The sequence below is a fragment of the Dipodomys merriami genome, unplaced genomic scaffold (assembly GCF_024711535.1).
Source record: "Dipodomys merriami isolate MVZ:Mamm:240054 unplaced genomic scaffold, mDipMer1.0.p SCAF_4, whole genome shotgun sequence".
NCBI lineage: Eukaryota > Metazoa > Chordata > Mammalia > Rodentia > Heteromyidae > Dipodomys > Dipodomys merriami.
The window spans coordinates 10,439,716-10,465,430 of record NW_027205603.1 but is presented as its reverse complement, the minus strand read 5'-3'; the positions used below and the strand labels follow the sequence as shown (position 1 = coordinate 10,465,430).

General features: G+C 38.8%; 2 protein-coding genes across 10 annotated transcripts in view; one reads left to right on the top strand and one right to left on the bottom strand.

Moving 5' to 3' along the window:
- The window catches only part of Dnajc1 (DnaJ heat shock protein family (Hsp40) member C1), a 189,185-nt gene extending 179,206 nt beyond the window's left edge, over positions 1 to 9,979 (top strand). Inside the window, exon 14 of the transcript XR_011365605.1 lies at positions 9,807 to 9,979. The gene's annotated coding sequence lies outside the window, so the exon portion shown is untranslated. The remainder of the gene's footprint in view (positions 1 to 9,806) is intronic.
- The window catches only part of Mllt10 (MLLT10 histone lysine methyltransferase DOT1L cofactor), a 148,512-nt gene that overhangs the window by 7,711 nt on the left and 115,086 nt on the right, over positions 1 to 25,715 (bottom strand). For all 9 annotated transcript variants that reach the window (XM_069990489.1, XM_069990487.1, XM_069990488.1 and 6 more), the window contains 8 exons: positions 23,686 to 23,864; positions 10,432 to 10,549; positions 8,956 to 9,028; positions 5,098 to 5,252; positions 3,024 to 3,212; positions 2,008 to 2,096; positions 1,534 to 1,895; positions 124 to 220 (listed from right to left, as the gene is read on the bottom strand). In XM_069990489.1, the coding sequence (XP_069846590.1) occupies positions 124 to 220; positions 1,534 to 1,895; positions 2,008 to 2,096; positions 3,024 to 3,212; positions 5,098 to 5,252; positions 8,956 to 9,028; positions 10,432 to 10,549; positions 23,686 to 23,864 (1,262 nt within the window). The remainder of the gene's footprint in view (positions 1 to 123; positions 221 to 1,533; positions 1,896 to 2,007; positions 2,097 to 3,023; positions 3,213 to 5,097; positions 5,253 to 8,955; positions 9,029 to 10,431; positions 10,550 to 23,685; positions 23,865 to 25,715) is intronic.

Sequence of the window (25,715 nt, the reverse complement as noted above, 5' to 3'; positions counted from 1 at the left end):
AAATGGCAACTGAAACTTCTTGGATGATGCATTCCATAACATTATTTCACAAAAGAATATACCCATCTACTTAGAACACTTGCTCCTAAGACAAATCAAATATAATCAAAAGGAAGAACTTACTGGTGTGAGCTGTTGCGAATTTAACAATTGCTGAAACTGCTGTTGATGAATAAACATTTGTCTTTGCTGGTCAGAAAGTAATCCTAGTCCCGAGGCACTGGAAAAGGATTAAAATTCTTACTTTCGCTATCTATTTTTGTTATTTTCTAAGTAATGTGAAATGCAAGACATCTTTTCAATTTAATATTTAATAAATTTTTAACTATAACATTCTTTAAACAACTATGTACAGTTTTTCTTCTTTCTCTATACACGTGGGTAACAGGAATTCATGTTGTCAAAGTATTTTGCCACCAAAAAGCCGGAAGTGGAGTTGTGGCTCAAGTAGTAGAGGGCTAACATTAAGCAAAAAAGCTCAGGGACAATGTCCAGGCCCCAAATTCAAGCCCAAGGATTGGCATAAGAAGAAAAGAAAAAAGAAAAAATGTTTTTTTGTTATATACCAAATAGGCACAGATTTATTTCAGGAAATAGAAATTAACATGTTTGTTATAAAACATTTTTTTGGTTAAGGATAACTTAACCCATGCTAACTGCATATATAAGACAAGAGGAGGAACAATTGCTACTGTGAGCCAGGACCAGAGATTAATGTTCGACACTGGGAGGTAGGCGAGTGGGGAAAGGAAGAAAAATCCAAACTAAGCCCAGCAATTGCCTCAGACCGTCTCACAAACAGTTGTCTGGACTAGCCCCAAACCATGATTTACCCCAATCTCTTCTTCCCAAGTAGCTAGATAGATGCACAGGCTTGAGCCACTGTATCTAGCAAAATTGAGCCTCTTTTTAATGGTCCCATTAAGCATCAATATCAATGAAAGCCAGAAGAAACAGCTTATGAGAAACCACTGCAAATTTCTTTAAAATTAACTCTCTAAAAGCACAACATGGGGACTGTACAGAATGGCTATAGTCCTTTCCTAAACATTCAAAATCAAATTCTAGTACAATGAAACTAGGGAGTCTCTTCCTAGAAGTTTAAGATAAATATTTGCCTATCACTTATATCCAAATCTTTGATTTAAAAAGTTAACAAGATTATACTTCAATCTTAAGAAGCAATATATGTAATCAAAGTAACATTACCTTTCATTAGAGCTTACTACACATGAATATAAACAAGGAAACTAAAACATAACATTTAAAAGTAGACAGTACAGATCAAGACTGACGTTTTCAGCACAGAATACATTTAATACTTTTACTAAGTGATTTTTTTTAATTTGAATTACATCAATTTCAAAAATAAATATACTCTGAAAGGCATATATGTAATTTCAAAGTTTTGGTACATTTTTATCTTCAACTACATCTATGAGAAACACATTACAAATTCCAATCCAAAGCATGAACAGCACTGATAAGTATGTTGCATTTAAAAACTCAGATCACATTTCAGTGTTTTCTTACCTGTTAGTCAGTGTAGCTGGCATTGGATGCGTTGCGTTAGGTGGTACAGTCGTGTGGGTGAGGGGGGCAGGGTTCTGGGATATTGTGACAGGGGTCTGAATAACCCCGTTTAAAGCTCCTACAATGCCGTTAATTGCCAGTTGGTTACCTGGCAAAGCTCCAATTATTCCGCCCACTGCAGACACGGAGGGAATAGTGGATGTCACAGTCTGCATTCCACCAGCTAGCGCCCCCACTGCCACGCCATTGACCTGCTGAACGCCAGGGGCTCCTGAGCCTTGCTGAGCTGGGCTCTGACCAGCGGGCGGTGGGGTAGAAAGAGCCGAAGAACCGCTGGTGCTCTGGCCACTAGACGTAAGGTCCTAATGTAAGAAGGAGCAGAGACTTCACCAGTAAATAGCAACGCGATTTAGTGTGACGTAACACATTACTGCTCACAGAACACATGAATGAACATGACCATGCAAAAATTACCTGATTTAATACAGGAAGAGAATTGTCGGGCAAATAGCTATTTCCAATATGTGGGCTCTTACTGCTGTTCAAGGAGTCACTAGTAGGAGCTAGAATAATAAAAGAAAAAACAAACAAACCTTTTTTATCCTGAAATGTATAAGGTTAAAGGCTGCCAAAAGCTTACTCTGCCAAGCACTGGTGGCTCACTCCTTGAACCCTCCGCCACTCAAAAGGATGAGATTTGAGGATTATTGTTCGAAGCCAGCCCAGGCAGGAAAAGTCTATGAGACTCCTATCTCCACCAAAAAGCTCGAAGTGGAGCTGTGGTTCAAGTGGTAGTCTTGGGCACAAAAGCTCAGAGACAGTGCCCAGGCCCTGAGTTCAAGCCCCATAACTAGCACCAAGAAAAGGAAAACAAAACAAAACAACAAACTTATGCTGAGTCTGTACTAATAACACTAGATATTAAGAAATTAATCTTGCTGGGTGCTACCTATAATCCTAGCTACTTAGGAGGTTGAGATCTGAGTATTGGGTTCAAAGCCTGCCTGGGCAGGAAAGTCTACAACATTAATCACAGATTAATATCCAATTAACCGCCAGAAAACCAGAAGTGGAGCTATGGTTCAAAGTGGTAGAGTGCTGGCCTTGAGCAACAGGAGCTCAGGGACTACACTGAGGCCCTTAGTTCAAGACGCATAACAGATTTTTAAAAAAAAATTAAGTCTTATTCCTCAGACTAACTTAAAGGGGAAGAGGTGTGTGAAAGATAACACTACTGTGTTGTGAATGTACACCTTTAAATTCAGAGATAATTATACATTTAAATAATTTCAACATCAAATTATTTCTAAAGAAGCGAGGGCAAATTCAAATAAATCATTTAACAGGATTCTCTATGCCCTTCAAAAATGGCCAAGCATTCCCTTTCTACATCTTTATAGAACTGGTAACCGATTATTACTCAGTACACACATGACACTTAAGAGTCTATACATTTCCTTAGTTACAAAAATCAACATTTTTATGCTTACCAGTCTGTGCTGAAAATGCATGTAGCTGATGAGATGGACTAGGATTTGTTGTTATTGTTGGAAAAGGCACTGAAAGCTGTGCATTCAGTAACTGTAGACGTTCCTTCTTGGCAGTCAAGTTTTTAATTTGTTCCTCTAATCTTCGATTTTCAACTTGAAGTTGGTGTAATGACTTCAGCATTCCTAGAACTAGCAGACAGTTGATAATTTTCAATAAAAAACAAGTCCGGGGACTGGGAAGATGGCTCAGTGGTAGAGCGCTTGCCTTGCATGCATGAAGCCTTCGGTTCGATTCCTCAGCACCACATAAGCAGAAAAAGCCGGAAGTAGGGCTGAGGCTCAAGTGATAGAGCGCTAGTCTACAGGTGAAGAGCTGAGGACAGCGCCCAGGCCCAGAGTTCAGGCCCCACAACCGACAAAAAAAAAAAAAAAAAACAAGTCCGCGCCTAGGGCTAAACATTTTGTGGATATAGCAATAATCTTAAAAATAAGTTATCACAAAAATGTATAAATTCTAAAAAATATCTGATTGTAGTTTATTTCTGAATTTCTATGTTGACATAAATGTTACTTTTATACCTGTTCCTAGAAGTACTATCTGGAAACTATTTTCACATCCCCGCTCAAAAAAGGAACACAAAAACATCAGGTTCAGATCATTTCTATTTGCCTTCAAAATGTAAACCTAATTAAAAAATTCAAATGTCTGCGATGACTTTTTATTGAAGTCATATTTACAATCGTAAAGAATCACACTAAATATTCTTTACCACAATGAGCACATTTTGTTGTGTCATTTAAACTAAGCCCTCCTGGGCTGGCAGTGTAGCTCACTGATACTACACACATTTAACATGCACAAAGTCCTAAGCCTGATCCCCAGCACAACAAATAAATAAATCAATCTCATATGCCCCAGACACCTGGCAAGAAACCTCAAATTCCAGCTGCTCTGCATGTTACTCCACAGGTCCCCCAGCAGGGAGCGCTGTGTGTGCACCCCTGTGGCCTCTCCCTTTCCAGAAAAAGGAGCAGTTTGTAAAGAGGCTGACTTTCTGTCCAGCCCTGTCACTTCAGATACTGTGTTCATTTCTTTCAAGACTTAGACTTCCCAACCTATAATAACAGAGTACTTCCCTCAGGCCGCAACAATGGATATATTAAAAAGTTGTATTTGTTTAACACGACCTTAGGGCCTTCATCAGACATGGCTCTACTGGTATAGACACATATGCTCATTTCCCAAGGATTTAACTTATCCTTCCTCTTCAACATCCCACAAGAAATTTTAAGTGTGCCCAAAAGACTAAGCTAAACCCGTCCTCCAGCCAGAACGTTTAAAGGATTATCCTCACATGAATTTCCTCACATTTTTTTTGGTTGGGGACCCATTGCTAAAAATACAATTTCTGACCGTTAATTCCACTAACAATTATTTTGTCTTAATTTTTTAAAGTAGTTCAAGTGTCTATCCCAAAATGATGGAAACCTCATTTTCACCTGAAACAGTTATGTTAATACTGTTATACTTCATCACACCACTAGCTGTGCTAACCTCACTTTTTGGGGCATTTTCTACCTATGGCACTAATCATTAAAATCTTAAGGATACTAAAACGACACCTGGCCACACTTGACTTTAAGAATCCTTCTTAAAAAGTTCTCCTAATGTGAGTAACTTTTCTTTTAAGCTTACAGAAGACAGAGATGATGTCTTGATAAAAGTACAGTACAATGAGGAAACAGCACTAATGTGAAGGTTATGAACAATAGCCAGTCAATTAAAAGTACTTTATATAAGCCAAGCAATGTGAATCACATTTTTCATGACATTTTCCCCCTCATAACAACCATATGATACAGATACATTCTTATTGCCAAGGTCTACAAGTGAGACTTGAGAACTGCAAGAAATCTTCCCCAACATACTGTTATTATCAGTTAAGGAGAGGATTCATTCTAGTAAATAACCAGGTTATGTTTCTCATAATTTCACATTACTCTGGAGTGACTTCTGCAAAAGATAGGCCTGTTTGCTTATCTTTATTTAAAGACAAGACAAATGAATACTTACTGTCACTAGGAGTGCCCTGTTCTAATAAAAATTGCTGTCCTTCACTCCACTGCCGCTCCAAAAGCTGTTCTATACTGGATGCGACCGGTGGCAGATTCTCCAAACTGTTGTTGCCTGGTTGATCATAGCGAAGCTGTAAGTTGCTTACAGGGGATCTGTTGAAAACATTAATTCTCAAGTTAAACAGGAGGAGAGTGCATTCGTTTCTTAACTAATTCTTTATTCTGTACAGGTTTATTAATACCAGGCTGTTTATGCCGTAAGTTTAGGTTCCTGGGTTTCAAAGATATTGTACCCTAAAATGGAGTGATTAACACTCTTCTTCACTGAACTGTAAAATAAAGCAAACAGCCATAATACATAATTAAAAACCACTAGAAAAATCGCAAATATACCACCAATAATCAGTGGAATGGCTGTAAAAGAAGTTGATATTGTTTGTTTTATTATAAAACAAAAGAGGCAAAGCCAGAAACCAATGGCTCACAACTATACTCCCAGCTATTCAGGAGGCTCAGACCTGAGAATTCCGATTCAAAGCCAGCCAAGGCAGGAAAGTCCCTGAGACTCTTATCTCCAATAACCACCAAAAAGCTTTAAGTAGAGCTATGGCTCAGATGGCAGCATAATAACTTTGAGCAAAAGAAGGCAGGGACAATGCCCAGGCCCTGAACTCAAACCCTAGCAAAAAAAGGAAGGGAGGGTTTAATTCATACATGAAGACTTTCTTGGTTTCTAGCTTCTATCCTACCATAATATATCAGTAAAGAGCTTGAGAATTTCATTTGTTCATTCGTAATGATCTCAGAAGATATCTTCTTCTCAACAACCCAATGGGAAACCAAAATTCTGATTTGTATGTTTGACATCCAAGTAATACAAGCAGACAGGGCTTCAGGAACTTGTTGGTACATAACAGACAAGTGCCAGAGTTTGGCTCTTCTAGTGACCAACTAGTGTTCATGTCATCGTGCCTTAGTGGTAGGGCTTTCTATTTCAAATTCAAGCATCATGTGCAACATACAGCTGGCCATCCCTTTATAAATACATTACTCCCCGATAACTTATGCTCTTCATTTGTGGCTGGTTTATGTGTACATGTGCTGGTACGAGCATGAACTCAGGTCATCATTTTCTCATGCTCAACAGAACTCGATGTGAATTTATAAAATGCACCTATCCACAGGACAGCCTCCCTGCTAAAATGCCCCTTCTGTATTGTGGAATACTGTTGAATCTGGACTTACAAAAAAAAAAAAAAAAAAACTTTGGTGCCAGTACTGAGGCTTGAACTCAAAGCCTTGAGCTCTCCCCTCAGCTTTCTCACTTACGACTGATACCCTTAACACTTGAACCACACTCTAGTCTGGCATTTTGTTGGTTAGCTGGAGTAAAGAGTTTCCAAAAATTTTCCCAGTTGGCTTCACCCCATGATCCTTCAGGTCCTGGCCTCCTGAATAGCTAGGATTATAGATGTGAACCACTGGCAGCCAGCACAAGCTGATGTTTTTTTTTTTTTTTGTTTTTTTTTTTTTTTGGTCGGTTGTCGGACTTGAATTCTGGGTCTGGGTGCTGCCCCTGAGCTCTTCAGCTCAAGGCAAGCACTCTAACACTTGAGCCACAGCACCACTTCCAGTTTTCTGGTGGTTAAATGGAGATAAGAGTCCCACACAGGGGCTGGGAAGGTGGCTCAGTGGTAGAGTGCTTGCCTTGCATGCATGAGGCCCTGGGTTCAATTCCTTAGCATCACATAAGCAAAAAGAAAAAAAGCTGGAAGTGGCAGTGTGGCTCAAGTGGTAGAGCGCTAGCCTTGAGCTGAAGAGCTGTCCCTCAGAGCCCAGAGTTCAGGCCCCACGACCAGACCCCAAAAAACAAAACAAAACAAAAGTCCCACACAGACTTTCCTGCTGGGGCTAGCAGTGATCCTCAGATCTCAGCCTCCTGACTAGCTAGGATTACAGGTGTGAGCCACTGGCACACGGCTTTCAAGCTGATTTTTAAAGGATAATATAAAGTTGGAATTACATGCTAAAAATAACTTAGGACCACATATTAACTTCCATAAGAACAGAAACTTGTCAGGCGCTGGTGGTTCACACCTGTAATCCTAGCTACTCCAATAAACCACCAGAAAACCAGAAGTGGCGCTGTGGCTAAAGTGGTAGAGTGCTAACCTTGAGCTGAAGAGCTGAGGGACAGCACACAGGCCCAGAGTTCAAGTCCCACAACCAGAAAGGAAAAAAAAGAACAGAAACTATACTAGCAAAATAATGCTAAGAATTTGAATAATTTCTAGTAACTTGACTGCTGCTCTAAGTATAAGAGGGACAAAGAAATGCTTCTTTCACTAAACGTATAAGCTAAAGTACATGACTTTCTTCTGTGAAAGTATTACAGTACGGAAGTACTTACAACATAAAAGCACAGATCAGTGAGATAATATTGTTAATGTCTATTTCAGATTCCTAGTTTTCAAAGAAAGGATATTTAGCTTTCTTCAGAGTCTAGGCAGGAAAAAGATATATATACTTTTAGTTCACCCAGAGAATATACAAGAAAAATACTAAATGTACCATTAGAAAAAGAAAAAGAAAAAGTAAGAGACCATTGAAGTAAAAATGTTTATAATGGCAAAGAAAATGCTCACTAATAGGCACACTCTCATGAGGTAAGCAACACAACAACACAAACCCACATCACAAGGTCCCAGGGCTAATAAAAGTTTTCCCATATAATAAAAGACTTTTCCTTCTAAATTCTCACCCAGCCTGATGTTTGAAGTCAGCTTATAAAATTAGAGAAATAGGCCAGGCACTGGTGGCTCACGCCTGTAATACTAGCTAGGTCAGGAGGCTGAGATCTGAGGATCGGGGTTTAAAGCCAGCCCAGGCAGGAAAGTGTGAAATTCTTATCCCCAATTAACCACCCGAAAACGGGAAGTGGCGCTGTGGCTCAAGTGGTAGAGCACTCACCTTGAGCTGAAGAGCTCAGGGACAGCACTCAGGCCCAGAGTTCAAGCCCCACAACGAAACAAAAGAAAAAAGGGGGAAAAAAAGTTAGAGAACTAGGGGCAGAAGTTGAAGACGTGGGGCTGGAGGAGTAGCTCAGAGCACCTGCAGAGCAAGCACAAGGCCTGACTGCAAATTCCAACACTCCCCTCCCCCCAAAATCCAAACAAGTAGAAAAAAAAGCATTCCACTGAAGTCCATTGTTTTCTATCATTTAATGTGCTATGTCACACCATTCTCCCCATTTAGAAGAAAAGGAACACAAAGTTCCATAGCCTCACACTGACTAATAAATTCCTAATAAATTCCTAGAATGATGTCATACACTATCTAAGATAATTTCTCAAAGCATGAAATGTATTTTCCACACTCCGCTTCAAATAACCTAAAAATCTACAGGATACTAGGGAACTACTACCAAAGAGTTCCATTTATGCAAAACAGTAACTAGAGACAAACCGAAGACAAATGTACTGCCTTTAAAACTGGTAACCAAAACTGAACCCAATGTCAGAAGTCTTGAGCTTGTAACTTTAAGGTATTTTAAGATTATCTTATAAGCAAAACTAATCACCTAAGCCAATGCATTAATCATACCAGCAGCTAAATATACAGATGATTGGAAACCTAAAAAAAAAAATGAATTCCTTTTAGCTGAGAAATCTAATAATGTGTTTAAATTAATATTCAGATTAATTAAGAATCATTTTTCTTGACTGTCTAGACATGCTTATCTACAGAATGCTTTTATAGAGCCTCACCAAAGTACACCCTCCTGATAGGAGATAAAGAAGTTTCCAAATCTCAGTGTTTCACTTTGCCAATTCTTTGCAGTGTAAATATCACTTACCGTGGTGAGAGGCTTCCCTGGGGTGAGCTTCCTCGGCCAGCTAAGTTTCGGCTATTGTCTCCAAGATCTTGATCTGCAGTGTAAATATTTCAGAGCTGATAAAGTGACTCTCTCACAAGATAAAAGGTTTTAAGCTGATTTTCTTTCTCTCTCTCTCTCTCTCACTTTTTTTTTTTTTTTTTTTTTGCTAAAACACACATTAAAACTTTTCCAGGATCTTTCCAGTTACCAGGAAAGTAGTAGACGTAGCTTGTTGCCAGTTTAGAACTGCTGAGCTGTGGCATGTAAAGTGTTGTTCCTACATGTTTCTGTGGGTGTGGAAGGCCATGGAATATGCTCTGTTCTTTCATTCCTTTCCATTTTACAGCACAGAAGCATGGTTTGAATCTGCAGCACCCTCCCCTCAGCCACTTTTAATTTCTACGGTTAAAGTAATGAATCACAGCTGCGACAGCTAATCTGTATGCTTATCACAGCAAATCCTTATGCTTTGTATTTTTTAACACTTTGCATCCCAAGACAAATCATAAAATGTATTTATATAGAGCCTTACAAGAGAATAAAAATGTTACATGAATCCTGGCACTAAGAATAAAATTATATACAACACAAAATATCCAAATTGTAAGTGAAAAAACTAGAATTATGTAAACGACAAAAATAATTAATCCTTTTAAGTATGTTTGAGGTAACAGAATATTTCCTCTTAAAAGTAACTTGTGTTTTCCCTGCACTTATTAGTGGTTGTCCTCCCCTTATTCTGAGTCAGGTAACCTCTGACCCTTGAAGGGTAAAGACATGACTGATCCATTCTTGGTGAACTACTAAACCCATTCCCTTCCCCCAAACAGGCATGACTACTTGGACATGTCAACAAATCCTTCAGGATGGAATGAAACAAAGCAAATCCAGTGGTTCATTAAAAACAGTACAAGAGGCAAATGTTACAAAATGTCAAGTGGTAAAAATTCACAGGATTACTAAACACTGTAGAAATTCTCTAACAGGATTTTTTTTAAACCAAGTTTGTGTAATGCAATTTCATGAATTATGCAAATAAAGGTTTAGGCTATTCACGGAAAGACCCAGTGTTATGTTACTTTCATTGCATAGAACTGAGGAGTGAACACATCAATCACAAAAGTCACAGGAGACATTGTTGCATTCCTGCCTGCTGATGGCTCTTCTTAAACATTTATATTTCAGACAGTTTAAAGAATTATTAAGGGGCTGGGAAGGTGGCTCAGAGGTAGAGTGCTTGCCTTGCCTTCAAGAGGCCCTGGGTTTGATTCCTCAGCACCACATAAGCAGAAAAAGCCAGAAGTGGTGCTATATGGCTCAAGTGGGAGAGCGCTAGCCTTGAGCTGAAGAGCTGAGGGACAGCGCCCAGGCCCAGAGTTCAGGACCCATAAGGGAGGAAGGGAGAGAGGGATTACGAATTTAAGACATTTTAAGAGTTTAACTTTCAAAACTTACCTGTTTGATTGTTTTCAGACTGTGCTATGAGAGCTGCCATTGATGGATTTGGATTTAATCTATTGCCATATATATGTGATGGTGGCTGACTAAGAGAAGATCCAGACAGGGTATTTGCCTAAATAAAAGGAAGTAAAATGTTAAATGAACTATACTGGAAAATGCCATATTGATTTTCCTCCTATAGTGACTAAATTCCCTGCAATCTCAATATATCAGCAGAAACTTCTCATTTTTTTGGGGGGGGGGGGGGGAGGAGCCAATCCTGGAGCTTGAACTCAGGGCCTGGGGACTGTCCCTGAGCTTCTTTTTGCTCAAAATTAGCACTCTACCACTTGAGCCACAGAACCACTTCTGGCTTTTTCTGTTTATGGAGTACTGAGGAATCAAACCCAGGGCTTCGTGCATGCTAGGCAAGCACTCTACCACTAAGCCACATTCCCAGCCCACTTTTTGTTTTTTGAAAAATAATTTTCATTCATTCTTTACCATTCCAATATGTCAATTTCTGAAGTTACATAACTACAGTTTTTTTTTTTTCTTACAAGCTGACACATTCAACACTAAACCCCACAGTATGGTAACCACATGGACACAGGACTTATTATTTAATCGTCTTAAAACCATTTAGAAAATACAAGCAAGTAGGCAACAGATGTTTTAACCAATGCTCCAGTGTCTTACATCACAAGCAGGATAAGTAGGTCAAAAGGTTCAATATCTACTTTTAACTATACAGAGCCATATTTTCCATTGCTTAACTCTGTCATTAGTAAAACCTGCACATGATTTTGTTACTTCCTATTTTGATCCCTTGGAGGCCTGCTGCTTTTGCTGTTTTGTTTTGTTTTTATTTTAAAAGAAAGCAAACATGCATCACAAGTATGTGTTCTATACAATGCAGGGCTCAAGGAACCACGGCTCTACCCTGACCCCTTATAAGGCACTGTCTTTTTGGCAGGAAGCCAGTTCTACTAACTGAAGAGCTAGTCCAAAGTTTGTAATTCATTCATGTTGCTAACCACAATTCTGAAGGCCTCTACTGGGATCTGTGCCAAACAAGCGAAAATGAACCCTTAAACAGATGAAGCTGGGGAGGCTGGCCAAAGTGTTGCATAATCCAGTGTAATAAAAATGCCTTCTTTCATGAGCACACTCTCCCACTTTCCAAGAATATTGTAACCTTAAGACGTGACATTTTGGAAGCATATCTCTTGTACACAAAATACTGTTACTCACAGAAGGCTATTAAGGCCTGAAATAATTTTCAGATTTAACAGAACCACTATTTTAAACTATTCCTCTTTTTCATGAATGAAATTAAACTTAAGCTTTTACAAAATGAAATCACTGAAGTTATTTCAGAAAACTCTTGAAAGTGACTTCCAAGAACTGAAGCACCCTTCTAACAACATAAAGAAACTGAGAAACGGGAGGACAAAAAGATGTGGGACATTTTGACATGTATTAGACCATGTGAGAGACTATGATGACATACTTACTATAGCAAGCAAAATATTACTCTGTATTTCTGGATAGACTCGTATCCTGACATCATGCTTTGGCCATTAGCCAACATTTATTAAGCATGAAAACTGCACTTTTTACAATTCACAGAAAGAGTATCCATGATGGAGAATCCTGCCCTTCCTTTTTTATTCCAAAGGGTATACAGTTCACAATTTAATGTGTAAAACCAATCCACTCCAATTATCTATTTCTTACAAATAATACGCTTGAATTCAGTTTGTACTACAGTATCCTATTGAAAAATTAGCCTTCGGTACAAGTCTTAATTTCAACTTAAAGATAATATTGCATAGAAACATATGGGAATTCCAGTTACTCATAAAATAACTGAGAGGGAAAAAAATACAAACCAACCAATAGAAAATGACCAAATATTACCAGTCCCATGTGCTTATAATGGTCTTGGATCCTTAACACTGGCTCTAGAGAGCCAGAGCCAATTTACTCTTATTGCTGGGGGGCGGGGGGGGCCACAATTCTACAAATATCAACGAAGCACCTAACACATTTGAACTGGGAAATTAATTCAAAGGAAGAAGAAAAAAATAGTATCTTGAGACAGTCTGTTGTCAGCAAGAACAACTCACAGCAAGAGACGAAAGTATGTGGGAGCACACTGGGGCACTGCCGAGGCGCACACACCTCCATGCAGCAAGGACACGGTCCTCACCTTCAGACTGCAGTCATCTATGTGATATACTGGCTAAGTTGCATGAATAACCAGTGGAAACACCCTTTCCATTCCAACAAGCAGTCTCATGAACTGCTTTAGTCTTTTAATAAGAATCAACAGAGCCAAACTAGCCAGAAATACATTCCTTTTTTAGGAAGGTTTCTTCAGCCAAGGATTTCTTCTAATTTCAGAGTGACACTTTTTTATTTTAGCACTCCTATTATTCATTAGGCCCAAGATACTAAAGATCAAACTATAAAACCGTTTAGAATAATTGGTCTGCAAAGTAACCATCGGAAAGAATGATCGTAAGTATCTTTAGCACATTCAAAACCAGGAAAATCTCCCCCTTTGTGTGTCTCCCCAGTATTGGGACTGAACTCAACTCGGGACCTCAGGCAAGCTAGGCAGGTGCTCTACCACACTGGGCTGGCACCCAGTTCATTTTAGTCCCTCCACACCCTCTAAGAGCACCTCAACCTGACTTTCTACCTGGGCCACCCTCAAACCATGATCCTACTTACCTCCACCTCCTGAGTAGCTGGGATTACAAACATGTACCACACTGCACTCAGCGAGGTGCTTTTTTTTGTTTGGGGTTCTCGTTGTTTTTGTTTACTAGCTTACAGTAGTTACACAGGAGAGGGGTGGTCTTGTTACCTTTTCACTCATTCATAATGTATTGTGATCAATCTGGTCCACTCAGCACACTCTCTGGCCTCCCCTCTCAGCTTGTTTTTGAGATGGGATCTTGCTGATTTTGCCCCAGCTAACTTGGATCTCACCTCTCTTACCTACAGCTCCTGAGCCGCTGGGACACAGGGATGCACCACACTATTTGTCAAAGTTAACAAGAATAAACTAAGGTGAAAATACTATCATAAATTACCAATTTCCAAAACTATCCATTTGGGGGAGAAAAATCTGAGCATTCTTTTTCCCTTTTGAACACTTCTATTTCTGTGAACAAATTTTCAAGCGGGTGGCGCACATCCGTCTCTCATCTACTGGGGACTAAGCCAATAGGACTGCAACTGTGAGCAAAGCAAGACTCCTCAAGACCTGACCCAGACTAAATAACGAAATAAAACAAGTTATTAATTTCACAAGATTATTTCTGGTATGTTACTATCTACACCACTCGACATTAATTTCTTCCAGAACATCATTTCAAAGTGGACGTGAGTTCCAAAATACGATTTGCAATCGTTTCTGTTGGTGCCTCCTGGCCAAAATCCCCCTCATTTTAATGAAAAGATCCCACATCTCAGCAACAGAGGGTAGGTAAAAAGGGAGAGTTGGAAAAAGATGAGTTTGTTAAGACAAAAAATACTTGTGAAAGTGCCAAGTGACTCAAGGGCATAGACAGAAGTCCACGTTAGCCTACAAAAACAAGGGTTATGAAGCGCAGGGCACTAAAAGTTTTTATATAAAAGATATCTTGAGCAAGGATAAAGGGAAAATTAATATACCTATATTCCTCAATAACTTACTTTGGACATGGGTTTTTTAAGGGGCATTGAAAACAGTAATGTACCATAAGTTCTCTTCAGAAAAACTGGTATAAAATATCTTTTTGAGAAGAAAATAGCTGTCTTAAAACATTTCAATTTTATTCTATTCAAGCAAGAAGAATTGCTATTGTAGACAGATACTGCTAGTACTACAAATTCATGAGCTTTGTTAAGGTTAGAGAAGCTGAATGAAGGATATTTACAATATATATGTAAACACCCTGAATTGTTCTTGCAACTTTTCTGTAAAGCTACAATTATTTCACGGTAAGAAATTAATACTACCTATGATAAACTTCTGCTTTAACGTATAATATGTGATTATCTACTGAGGCTTTCCCCCCCCGCTAGGATTAATAATTAAAAGGAATCACTCCCATACTCAATATATTATAACAATTATTCTTATACTGTAGTAAAAACCTCATTAAGAAAAGCATAATTATTTTAAAGCTAGGCCCAAAGACCAGTAGATTAAAAATAAATTGAATGATTATTGAGGTAAATCTAAATCACATTTAAACAAAATATGCTTATCTGTCTCAGTTAAAGAAGACCTTTGATGGCCAGGCACTGGGGGTTCACATCTGTAATCCTAGCTACTCTGCTGATGCTTTAGCACAAAAGTCCTTGAGAGTCTTATCTCCAATAAACCACAAATACATACATACATACATACATACATACATACATACATACATACATACAAAATAATTGGCTCAAGTGGTAGAGCACTAACCTTAAGCTCAGAGACAACACCTAGGCCCCTGAATTCAAGGCCCAGGTCCAGTGTACACACACACCCTTGACAAACTTCAAGTACACACACACACACACACACACACACACACACACACACACACACACACACACACACACACACACACACACACACACACACACACACACACACACACACACACACACACACACACACACACACACACACACCTTGACAAACTTCAAGCCCAGGTCCAGTGTACACACACACACACCCTTGACAAACTTCAAGTACACACACACACACACACACACACACACACACACACACACGAGACAAACTTCAAGTAATTTCATCCATCAACTATCAAGGAAAAAAATCCAAGACTTTACCCAGGTACTATTCAAACACAAAACAAATTCTAAGCAGACTAGCATATCATATTAACAAGATTAGAATATTATTTCAGGTTGAAATTTCACTGGTTAATAGTTAACCTCTTACATTTCAAATGTCTGTTTATGGCTACAGAAATACTTGTAATGCACCCCGGTTAAGCAGTACCTAATGAATTGGCTTATTCCAAGGAGATAGTTCTAAAGGAAGAAAAGGTAAGGTCTGCTTGATTATCTGAAAATCAGAGTTTTTAAAAGGGGTATTGTTTTAGACACATGTACTTCTCCTACAAAAATACTTTCATTTTTGGAAAGTATTTACAGTCATCCATCTAAAGGTAGGTTTGCATCATCATATTTTTCTCATATAGGAACAAGCAAGCTTTTTAAGCATTCACAGTTAACCCATCAATAAACATTCAAGCCAAATATTTCAAGTAAAGTTCTAAAATGTACCAGCTGCCTTGTTCAAGTTTCCAGCACTGACACATGATTTTAAAATGTGCTTTCAAAATCTTGTCAGATTTACTAAATTATATATTCTTAAAAATTCTCAACTCATGAGCATAGGTGCATACACACTTTCAGAAAGGCGTGGGGCTGAATTTTGAAATCATGGCCTCTCAGTTGTTAGGCAGATGCTGACCACTTGAACCCGAACGGTAGTCCTTAACTTTTTGTGTCTGATATTTGTTTTAGAATACTTGGGATAGAATCCAAGGACTCTTAGTGGTAAACCGAGTAGCAAGATTAACTCTTCCAAGGTAACTGAAGAATTCAAAATTGACCTAATTGTAGAAACTACATAAACCTTAGTACCCTAAACACCTTGATGACTTTGAAAGTATAATATTGAATCTAATTGCTTCACCAAATAAAATCATCCATACAAAAAAAAAAAAAAAATCCAAGGTCTCACACATGCTACGCAAGTGCTCTACCACTGAGTTACATCCTCAGTCCCCAATCCATACATATTTTTAAAAGAAATAACTTTTATCACTCTACCAACTACATATTAAGCTGTATCACACTGGGCAAGTTAATAAATCTCTATGTCCTCAATTTCCATCTTTAAAATGAGAAAAATAATAGCAAGAACTGAGTTAATATATACAAAAGCATTTACCTTTAGCTTGATATTTTAAAAGATTACTTCACAAGCTATTGTGTTTTTCATTCTTCCAAGAACTTTATTAGGAAATTATATTAATAATTGTCTCCTTATACAGTGATATATTTCTTTTTTTGGGGGGTGGGGTGGGGAGTAGGGGGGTGAATACAGTCGTGGGGCCTGAACTCTGGGCCTGGGCGCTGTCCCTCAGCTTCTCAGCTCAAGGCTAGCACTCTACCACTTGAGCCACAGCACCACTTCCGGCTTTTTTCTTTTTTGCTTATGTGGTGCTGAGGAATCGAACCCAGGGCCTCAGGCATGCAAGGCAAGTGCTTTACCACTGAGCCACCTTCCCAGCCCTACAGTGATATATTTCAAAGACTGAAATGTAGTTCTCCCCTGTCCCTGTTAGCTCACACCTACAAATCCTAACTACTCAGGAAGCTGAGATCTGGTTGTGGAGGGTGGAAGCAGCCCAAGGCAGATAAATCTGATAAACCAGCAAAAAACCAGAAACAGATGTATGGCCTAACTAGAAAAGCACTAGTCATGAGTGGAAAAAGCCAAGCAAGATTGGCAAGTCTGGAGTTCAAGCCTCTATACCAGTGGGCCCACACACAACTATTTTACATGCTCACTTCCACAGTACACACACTAAAAGCAGTATGGTGAAAAGATTAGTATGGATCCCGAACGAGCATGCAAGGGTAACATGCAAATTCACACAGCATTCCATATTTTTTTTAACCAAATGTAACTCACATAAACGAATAAGAAAAATTTAAAGCCCTATTTCTCAAAGAAACATTAGATGGTCAAAATACTTCATTATGCAGCATATAAAAATATAGCAGCTGGGAACTGGTGGCTTACACCTGTAGTCCTAGCTACTCAGGAGGCTGAGATATGAGGATTGAGGTTCAAAGCCAGCCCAGGCAGGAAAGTCCATGAGACTCTTATTTCCAATTAACCACCAGAAAACCAGAAGTGGCACTGTGGCTCAAGTGGTAGAGAGCTCACCTCCAGATGAAGAGCACAGGCACAGAGCCCAGGCCCAGAGTTCAAGCCCCGACAAAAAAAGAAAGAAAGATAGAAGTGGTACTGTGGCTCAAGTGGTAGAGCGCTCGCCTTAAGCTGAAGAGCTGAGGGACAGCGCCCAGGCCCAGAGTTCAAGCCCCACGACCGACCAAAAAAAGAAAGAAAGATGGAGAGGGAGAGAAGGAAAGAGGAAGAGAAGGGGAGATAAAGAGTTATATATATATATATATATAGCAATACTGTAAATCCAATGTAAGGATTCAAGCATTTTAATTTTTTTTTCCAGTTTGCGAACAGAATAGTTAAGCAGAAAATATGAATGAACATTAGACAGGGATTTAATCATGCAAAGTTTCACCAGTTCTCCAGCTTCATTCAAACATATACTATGCTATGAAACCTACCCTGATAACAAACCCCATTTCTATGTCAGCTACCACCAGTAAGGCTTTAATGCTCAGCATGTGATGAGAGATGAAACCAAGTGTGAACAACGTTCTGGTCCCATGAGTAGACTGACTGTTGAAGCTGTCAGGTTCAATTGCATCATTCCACATTATTCAATGCCCCAAACTGCTCCCTAATTGTTAGGAGCTTAATGTATTCAAAACCATTGTTTAGGCTAATGCTGCAATGTTCTACAATTGAGTTTCCAAAAAATAGTAGGAGGGATTAAAATGTAGTTAAACCATCACTGAACACTCATGATTGGACAGCAAGACTGTATAGAATAACTAACCAATTCTAAATAGGATTCTTAATTGTCTAATATCTAATCAATGTATCCCTTATGTTCAGGGGCAAATTAGGTTCCTATGAGAAAGACAAGCTACTGACATAATTTTAAAACTGGGAAAGACTTTGATCCACAGCTGAACATAAATTGGCTAGTTAATATATCTACATTAGCACAGAATTAAAGAATTTTCACAGAAAACAGTCATACTACATTTATTTAATAAAGGAAGTGTTCTGAACCGTTTCTTTTCTCACTATAAACCCAGGTGTTTCTGCAATAACTGAAATTACATTAATTCTAACGTACTTTATGATCTGTATTTGTGCTTCAAAATATACCAGGACAGCAGGAAGGACAGGTATTTATTATATTCCTGTTTTAAACATGAAAAAAGTTGAAGCTCACAAAAACAGACTACCCAAGAAAACACCAGGAAGCAGCAAACACCCTGGAAACAAAGAATTCTGACTCAAAATTTCTGCTACTTGACACTGTGTAACAAACAGACATGGTACAATTCCCAGAAATGTCTTTCAGAATAACACCTCTCAGCAAAACAGAAATTCACAACTGTGGTAAATGATATTGTGGACTAAAGAGCTGGACAGTACAGCTTCCAGATTTCCCACCTACCAGACATGTGACCTTGCAATGTTGATTAACATTTTTAACATCCAATAGTAAGTGACATTATAAAAGTTACCAAAACTGATTTTTCTCAGAAAGGTCAATTCTATAAAATTACAAACCATTATGAAAGCATTCAAAACAGATGAAATTTTCAATCTCACCAAGTCTAAATCCTCCCTTTCACCTCTCCCAACACTCACTCCTCGCCCAAGTCAATTAAATCTGCCTAAGAAATTGAAGCGTTTTCTCATATGGAATCAGAGTCATTATCAGTCATCAACCGAAAAGAAACAGAGGGCTATGTCTAAGATAATCTCCCAAACTGTGCATGCAAGTTATAGTACTGGAAAACAATATATTTGAGGCTGAGGAGAAAACGTTAGGACTCTGCAAAATTCCAGTCACTGAACTGTATTTTAAAATACTAAAAGATCTGTATATCCTATATGCACTGGAAGTTTAATTAATTCTGATTTTTAAACACTCATTCTTGTAATAAGGAAGCATGAGAACATATGCATGATGATAGTATCCAAAGCACAACTCAAAATGCAAGATATAATAGCAATGCAGTTATTTTTCATTATTCACTTTTAAATTCTTCTATTTAATAAATCACCCTTCAAACGAAAGTATTTACATTCTTCCTAAGACAAAACAGAATACAATAAGTGGACAACAGTGGGATTTGAAAGAAAACATGAAAAATTAATAGTACTCCTACAAAACCCAATTTACATTCCTACTCAAGATCCAACAATGGAAGAGCATATCATTAACAATTGTATGGACAGGAGTTCTACCTTCTAGTAACACTAAAGAACTATAATGGTAATTGTATTACTGATAGATCCTAATGTGGGCTCCCTATCAGTCATTTGCAAAACAACAATTACCATAAGAACATCATTAACAATCATATGCTCAGGCATTCTATTTTTTCAATAATGCTCTGATAAATCCCAATGTGGATGATTTGTGGAAGAAATATATAAAGCAAAAAAAAAAAAAAAAAAAAAAGATTTTAAGAATACAAAACTGATCAAATAGATTTTTACAAAAAAGTTGTTCAAACAAGCGTTACAATCAATTTCCTTCCCTCTCTACAAATGTTACTGTCATCTTTTTGTCCCCAATTTTTTTTTTTTTTTTTGTCGGTCGTGGGGCTTGAACTCTGGGCCTGGGCGCTGTCCCTCAGCTCTTCAGCTCAAAGCGAGCGCTCTACCACTTGAGCTACAGCGCCACTTCCCCCAATTTTTTAAAAAAGCTTAAAACGAGCTACTCTTGGTTTGATTCTACCTCCCTGCAAATTTCCCAGAGAGTCAGTCTCAATACATAAGACAAGCCAAACAGGAGGTTTGTCTACTTTACTTACAGTGAAGGTTGAAACGAGTAAAAGTGAACCCCTGAATTTTCATGCTGCCAACATCAGCCCTGACACTAAAACTGATCACTTTCTCTAAACTTTACAGGGAAACATTGTCAAAGTTATTTCAAATTTAATTTTCTATTCTCTAGTCATATTTGCATTTGGTTTTCTTTCGTTTTTTTCCCTCCACCTTCTGGGGACCAAGAGCTTTGCACATGCTACACAAACATAAGGTTTTCTTAGTAACTATGCTAAGATCTCTAGACTTACATTTCAAACACTGATCATTTCTTTTGGCCCACTTATATTACCACACTTGTCTCACTTTATATATCAACTACTTACAAAGCATATCTAAATAAAATGCCAGGATGCTATGACTGCCTATAACCAAAATGGACAGTATGGTTTGAAGTCAAACAAGCCACAGAAGGGTTAAAACAGATGTCACTGAAGAAAACAAAAAGAGGTGCTGGGAAGGTGGCTCAGTGGTAGAGCGCTTGCCTTGCATGCATGAGGCCCTGGGTTCGATTCCTCAGTACCACAGAAGCAGAAAAAAAAGCCGGAAGTGGTGCTGTGGCTCAAGTGGTAGAGCACTAACCTTGAGCTGAAGAGCTGGGGGACAGCGCCCAGGCCCAGAGTTCAGGCCCCATGACCGACACACACACACACACAAAAAAGATTCAATTACTCATTGTAAGAGTTCTACTAATTCTACCAGAGTATTTTTGTATCCTTCTGCTTGCACAATTTCTAGAATATTTCATCTTCACACTCAATTACTATTGTCTCAAGCAGCTAAATTGAAGTAGTTCTGCAGTCAGTTCAACTGAGAGGTCAGCGTGCCTCAGTTGCCTGGAGACTGATGATTGCTACAGCAGCACCAGATAAACCAGACCAAATAAGCTTGAGCTTCAAGGTAGGAAGCATTTACTGCCAAACAGAAACGCAGATGCAGTCATCTCAGAATGCAGCATTTGAATCTAACTGGATCTCCTATTTATGAGACTCATCTTACCCAAACATAGAAAGGAGATACAAAGTAAAGATTTTAATTGGACTGAATCCTAGATAACTTGCAATTCTGATTTCTTTGTTCTTCAGTTGAATCACATGTTAGATGGAATTTTCTCTACAGCTATAAATTTCTCTTTACAACCACTTCTCCCATCCACCTCTCCCTAGTGCCAATCCCTAAACCGACAAATATAATGAATGAGAAGAAATTAGATTTTTGCTTAATTCAGCCTGGAATTAACCAGAATAATTTAAATGGAATTTTATAAAGACAGAAAAGAAAATACACTCTGAAGTCATGTATGAGAAGTAGTACAAGAATATCAAGCTTCCAAAAAGCACACGGCTACATATAATTAAAAAAGAGATCAAAGCCAGGTGCCGGTGGCTCACACCTATAATCCTAGCTACTCAGGAGGCTGAGATCTGAGGATCTAGGTTCAAAGCTAGCCTGGGCAGAAAAAGTCTGTGAGACTTATCTCCAATAAACCACTCAGAAAACCCAAAGTGAAGCTGTGGCTCAAGTGGTAGAGCTAGCCTTGAGATGAAGAGCTGAGGGACAGAGCCCAGGCCCAGAATTCAAGCCCTGCAACTAACCAAAAACAAAACAAAACAAAACAAACAAACAAACAAAAAAAACAGAGATCATACTATTTGTAATAAAAAGGGGTAACACTATTCAGTTATTCTTTCATTTATTCTTTCACTCTAATTCCAAATTACTATGTCAACACTTCATTTTTCTACTGGTATAAACTCAAGTAAAACCTTCCCAAAATAATCAAATTCCCCTAATTTAGGTTGAGAGGTTCATCAAATAGTTAAATTTTCATCTCCAAAGATGCTATTCTATTACTAATCACTCCGTAGATTTGCTGGGCGGCACTATCTATCATTCATTCTGAGATGTAGCTCAGTTACAACAGTGATTGCGCTGCATCACTAACACACATGAATTAAAAATAACCTGATGCTGTGCTGTGATGTCGGGAAAGATGCATGTAAAGCCTCAAACATCAGAAGTTATGTATACGTGAACATTTTTTTTGTTGTTTCTGTTTTGTGGTGCTAAAAAATGGAATCCAGGATCTCACATACTCTAGGCGATATGTTTAGTATTGAGCTCTATCCCCAGCTGCAAAGTTCAAACTTACAGAAAATTACAAACAACTACCTAATTAATTTAATTAGTCACTAGTACAAATCATTGGAGAAATAAACACAGCATTAGAAGCAATTTCAAATAAAATTTTAAAATACACACTTAGGGAATCTTAAGTTATTTTCTTTGGAGAAAGAGGACAGAAAGAGGGAGGGAAGGAAGGATAATACCTTTGCCCATTTACTGTCCTGTTCAGAATTTTCTTTTTCCTACTTCACACTTGCTTTTAAAACATTCCTATGGAATAGGTTATCTTTTTTTTTTTTTTTTTGTCGGTCGTGGGGCTTGAACTCTGGGCCTGGGCGCTGTCCCTCAGCTCTTCAGCTCAAGGCGAGCGCTCTACCACTTGAGCTACAGTGCCACTTCCAGTTTTCTGGTGGTTTATTGGAGATAGGAGTCTCACGGTTTCTCCTGCCCGGGCTGGCTTTGAACCGGGCTGACTTTGAACCGCGATCCTCAGATCTCAGCCTCCTGAGTAGCTAGGATTACAGGCGTGAGTCACCAGCGCCCGGCACTATGGAATAGATTATCTTATCAAGCTATAGGTCTAAATTGAAGTAAAAATGATAATGAAAGAGCCTATTTATTCACATTAATTGTAGTATTTATGAACACGTAGTATCTGCCACTAGGAGAGAAACCATACCTCCTCCTGTGCTGTTTCTAAAGATTTAACTTCAAATTTTTATGTTTTTTTTTAAAATTTAAAAAGCACAAAAGTGCAAAAATTAGTGCATGCTTTGGGAATCCAACTTTTGAAAGACTAAGCGCTCTCTTGAAATTACGATTTTAATCATCGGGACAATTTGAGGAATGCAGAAGCTGCAAAGAACTGGATGGTACCCACATACTCACTGTCCTCTTCTCCTAAAAATCATGTAAACAAGTCTCTTATTTTCACTAGCATGTTAGTACCAGCTAAGCTATTTCACAAACTCCTACAGAAAGCTCTATTTCATGTTTCTTCCTCCAACCAGACTATAAAAATAAAAATGACAACTCAGGCCAAGCATAGTGGCTCATGCTGTAATCCCAGCTACTAGAATGAATTTCCAGGCCAGTTCCTAGGCAAAACATTAGTGACAACCTACATCACTCAGTAAGCTAGAGGTACTACTGTGCCTTGACCCCAGCTATTCCAGGAGGAGGACTGTGGTTCAAGGCCAGTGCTGGACAAAAGCAAATAGACTCCACCTGAAAAACAACAACAAAAAAAAAAAGGCAAAAGAGGGAGAGTGACTCAAGTGGTTACAGAATTTGCCTGGCAAGTATGAGGCCCTGGGTTCAAACTCTGGCACAGTTGAGGGTAAAAAATGTAAATGCAGCTACCATGTAGAATTGTAGTGAGTTACCTGAGTTGTAGCAGCAGCAGGGGCTGCAGCCGGCACAGCTGAAGGAGAGAGCGCTCCCACCTGCTGCAAATGCCCAGAAGACTGCTGAGGTAAGTGAGAGCTGGAGACAGGCGTGCTGGAGCCGGAGCCAGACACAACATTTGGGAAGGACACTGCTACATCACTGCTGTTGTAAATGCCTGCAAGACATTCATTTAGAATAGTTTATACATTCCATTTACCACAGATGCACATCAATAATCAATAACCTGGAGCACCCATACTTCTCCGTTAGCCCAAGCCCAAAAGTAAATGTTGTTAGTGTTTAAAAAAAAAACAAAACAAAACCCAAAGTTGGCCTTCATTTGGCACAATATTTTGGGTAAAAAGACAAGGACCACATCAAAGTTTTGTCAAAAATATACTAAGTGTTGCCGGGGGCTGGTGGTTCATGCCTGTAATCCTAGCTATTCAGGAGGCTGAGATCTGAAGATCGTGGTTCAAAGCCAGCCCAGGCAAGAAAGTCTGTGAGACTCTTATCTCTAATAAACTACTCAGAAAAAGCTGAAAGTGGCACTGTGACTCAAGAGGTACAGAGCTAGCCTTGAATTCCTAAGAGGAATGAAACGGTTCTGAAATAATTCTCTTTTAAAAAACCACTCAGTAAGCCTTTCAAATTACATATGCTCAGATCTCAGAAATCATGATTAAGATCTAGATGGGAACAAGCCTTGTTCAAGAAAGCCTATAACCAGGCACTGGTGGTTCATTCCTGTAATCTTTAGTTACTACTCAGGGAAGCTGAGATCTGAGAATTGAGATTCGAAACCAGCCTGGGCAAGAAAGTCCGTGAGAATCTTACCTCCAATAAACTACTTAGAAAAAGCTGGAAGTGGCGCTGTGACTCAAGTGGTAGTGAGCTAGCCTTGAGCCAAAGTAGCTCAGGGACGGCACCCAGGACCAAACCCCCTGCCCCCCCCAAAAAAAAAACAAAGAAAGAGAGACAGACTATAATGTAAAAAATAAAGCAGTACAGGACCAGATTTGAAATTCAGTAAACAAATACCTGTGAGAATAAAGCTCAAGGCATATTCTAGACAGTTATGTGAAAGAATAAACGCTGTTTGGGGCAGTGAGCAGAGGTGGCGGAGGAGTAGAGCTGAAGTCATGATGACGGGTGGGTGACTAGGTGGTGGTCCCCATTCAAATTCTGAGATCATAGGATACAAAAGATGGTAGTAGACTTGATTTAAAAAAATTTTTCCCATTGCATCATGGGTAAAATAAGAAAAAAGAAGTTAGGACATTGGAGCTATTCATGCTAAAAAAGAAAATCAGAAAAAAAGAAAAAAGAAAATGAGTCTAAGAGGAGCCGTGTACTGGGGAAATAGAAGAGTGTGTATAGGTATGTGGGCATTTGTACTTGCATACTATAGTCCTGAGGCTTGAACTCAGGGCCTGGGCACTATCCTGAAGCTTTTTTGCTCAAGGATAGCACTCTACCACTTGACCCACAGCTCTATGTCTGGCTTTTTTTTTTTTTTTTTTTTTTTGGTGGTAAATGGAAATAAGAGTTTTATGGACTTTCCTGCCCAGGCTAGCTTCCAAACAAGATTCTCTGAGCTTCCTAAGTAGCTAGGATTATAGACATGAGCCACTGGCACCTAGTGCTAATAAGCTTTATTTTTAAATGGGAAAAACTGACCACTGGTGAAAAAAAAAATCTCACAGACAAATCTTTGAGGATTTAAGATAGGAACATTCACAGTCAAATAGTTCTTAACCAGGGGAATTTCTACCCAAAAGAGAAATTTGGCAGTGTCTGCTGACATTTTCAGCTGTCAAACATAGTGAGTGCTACTCAATGGATGGAGGCAAAGAATGCTACTACCATCTAGGACAACGAATTACCTGGCCCAGAGTATTGACAGTATGGAGTATGAGAAACCTTGCTACAAATTGGAGCTGGAGGGAAAGAGGAAAGGAAATTCAAGACAGCCTGGCATTTAATAGGAGGAAAGCAAGAAAGTAAGAGCCTAAGTGGTCTGCAG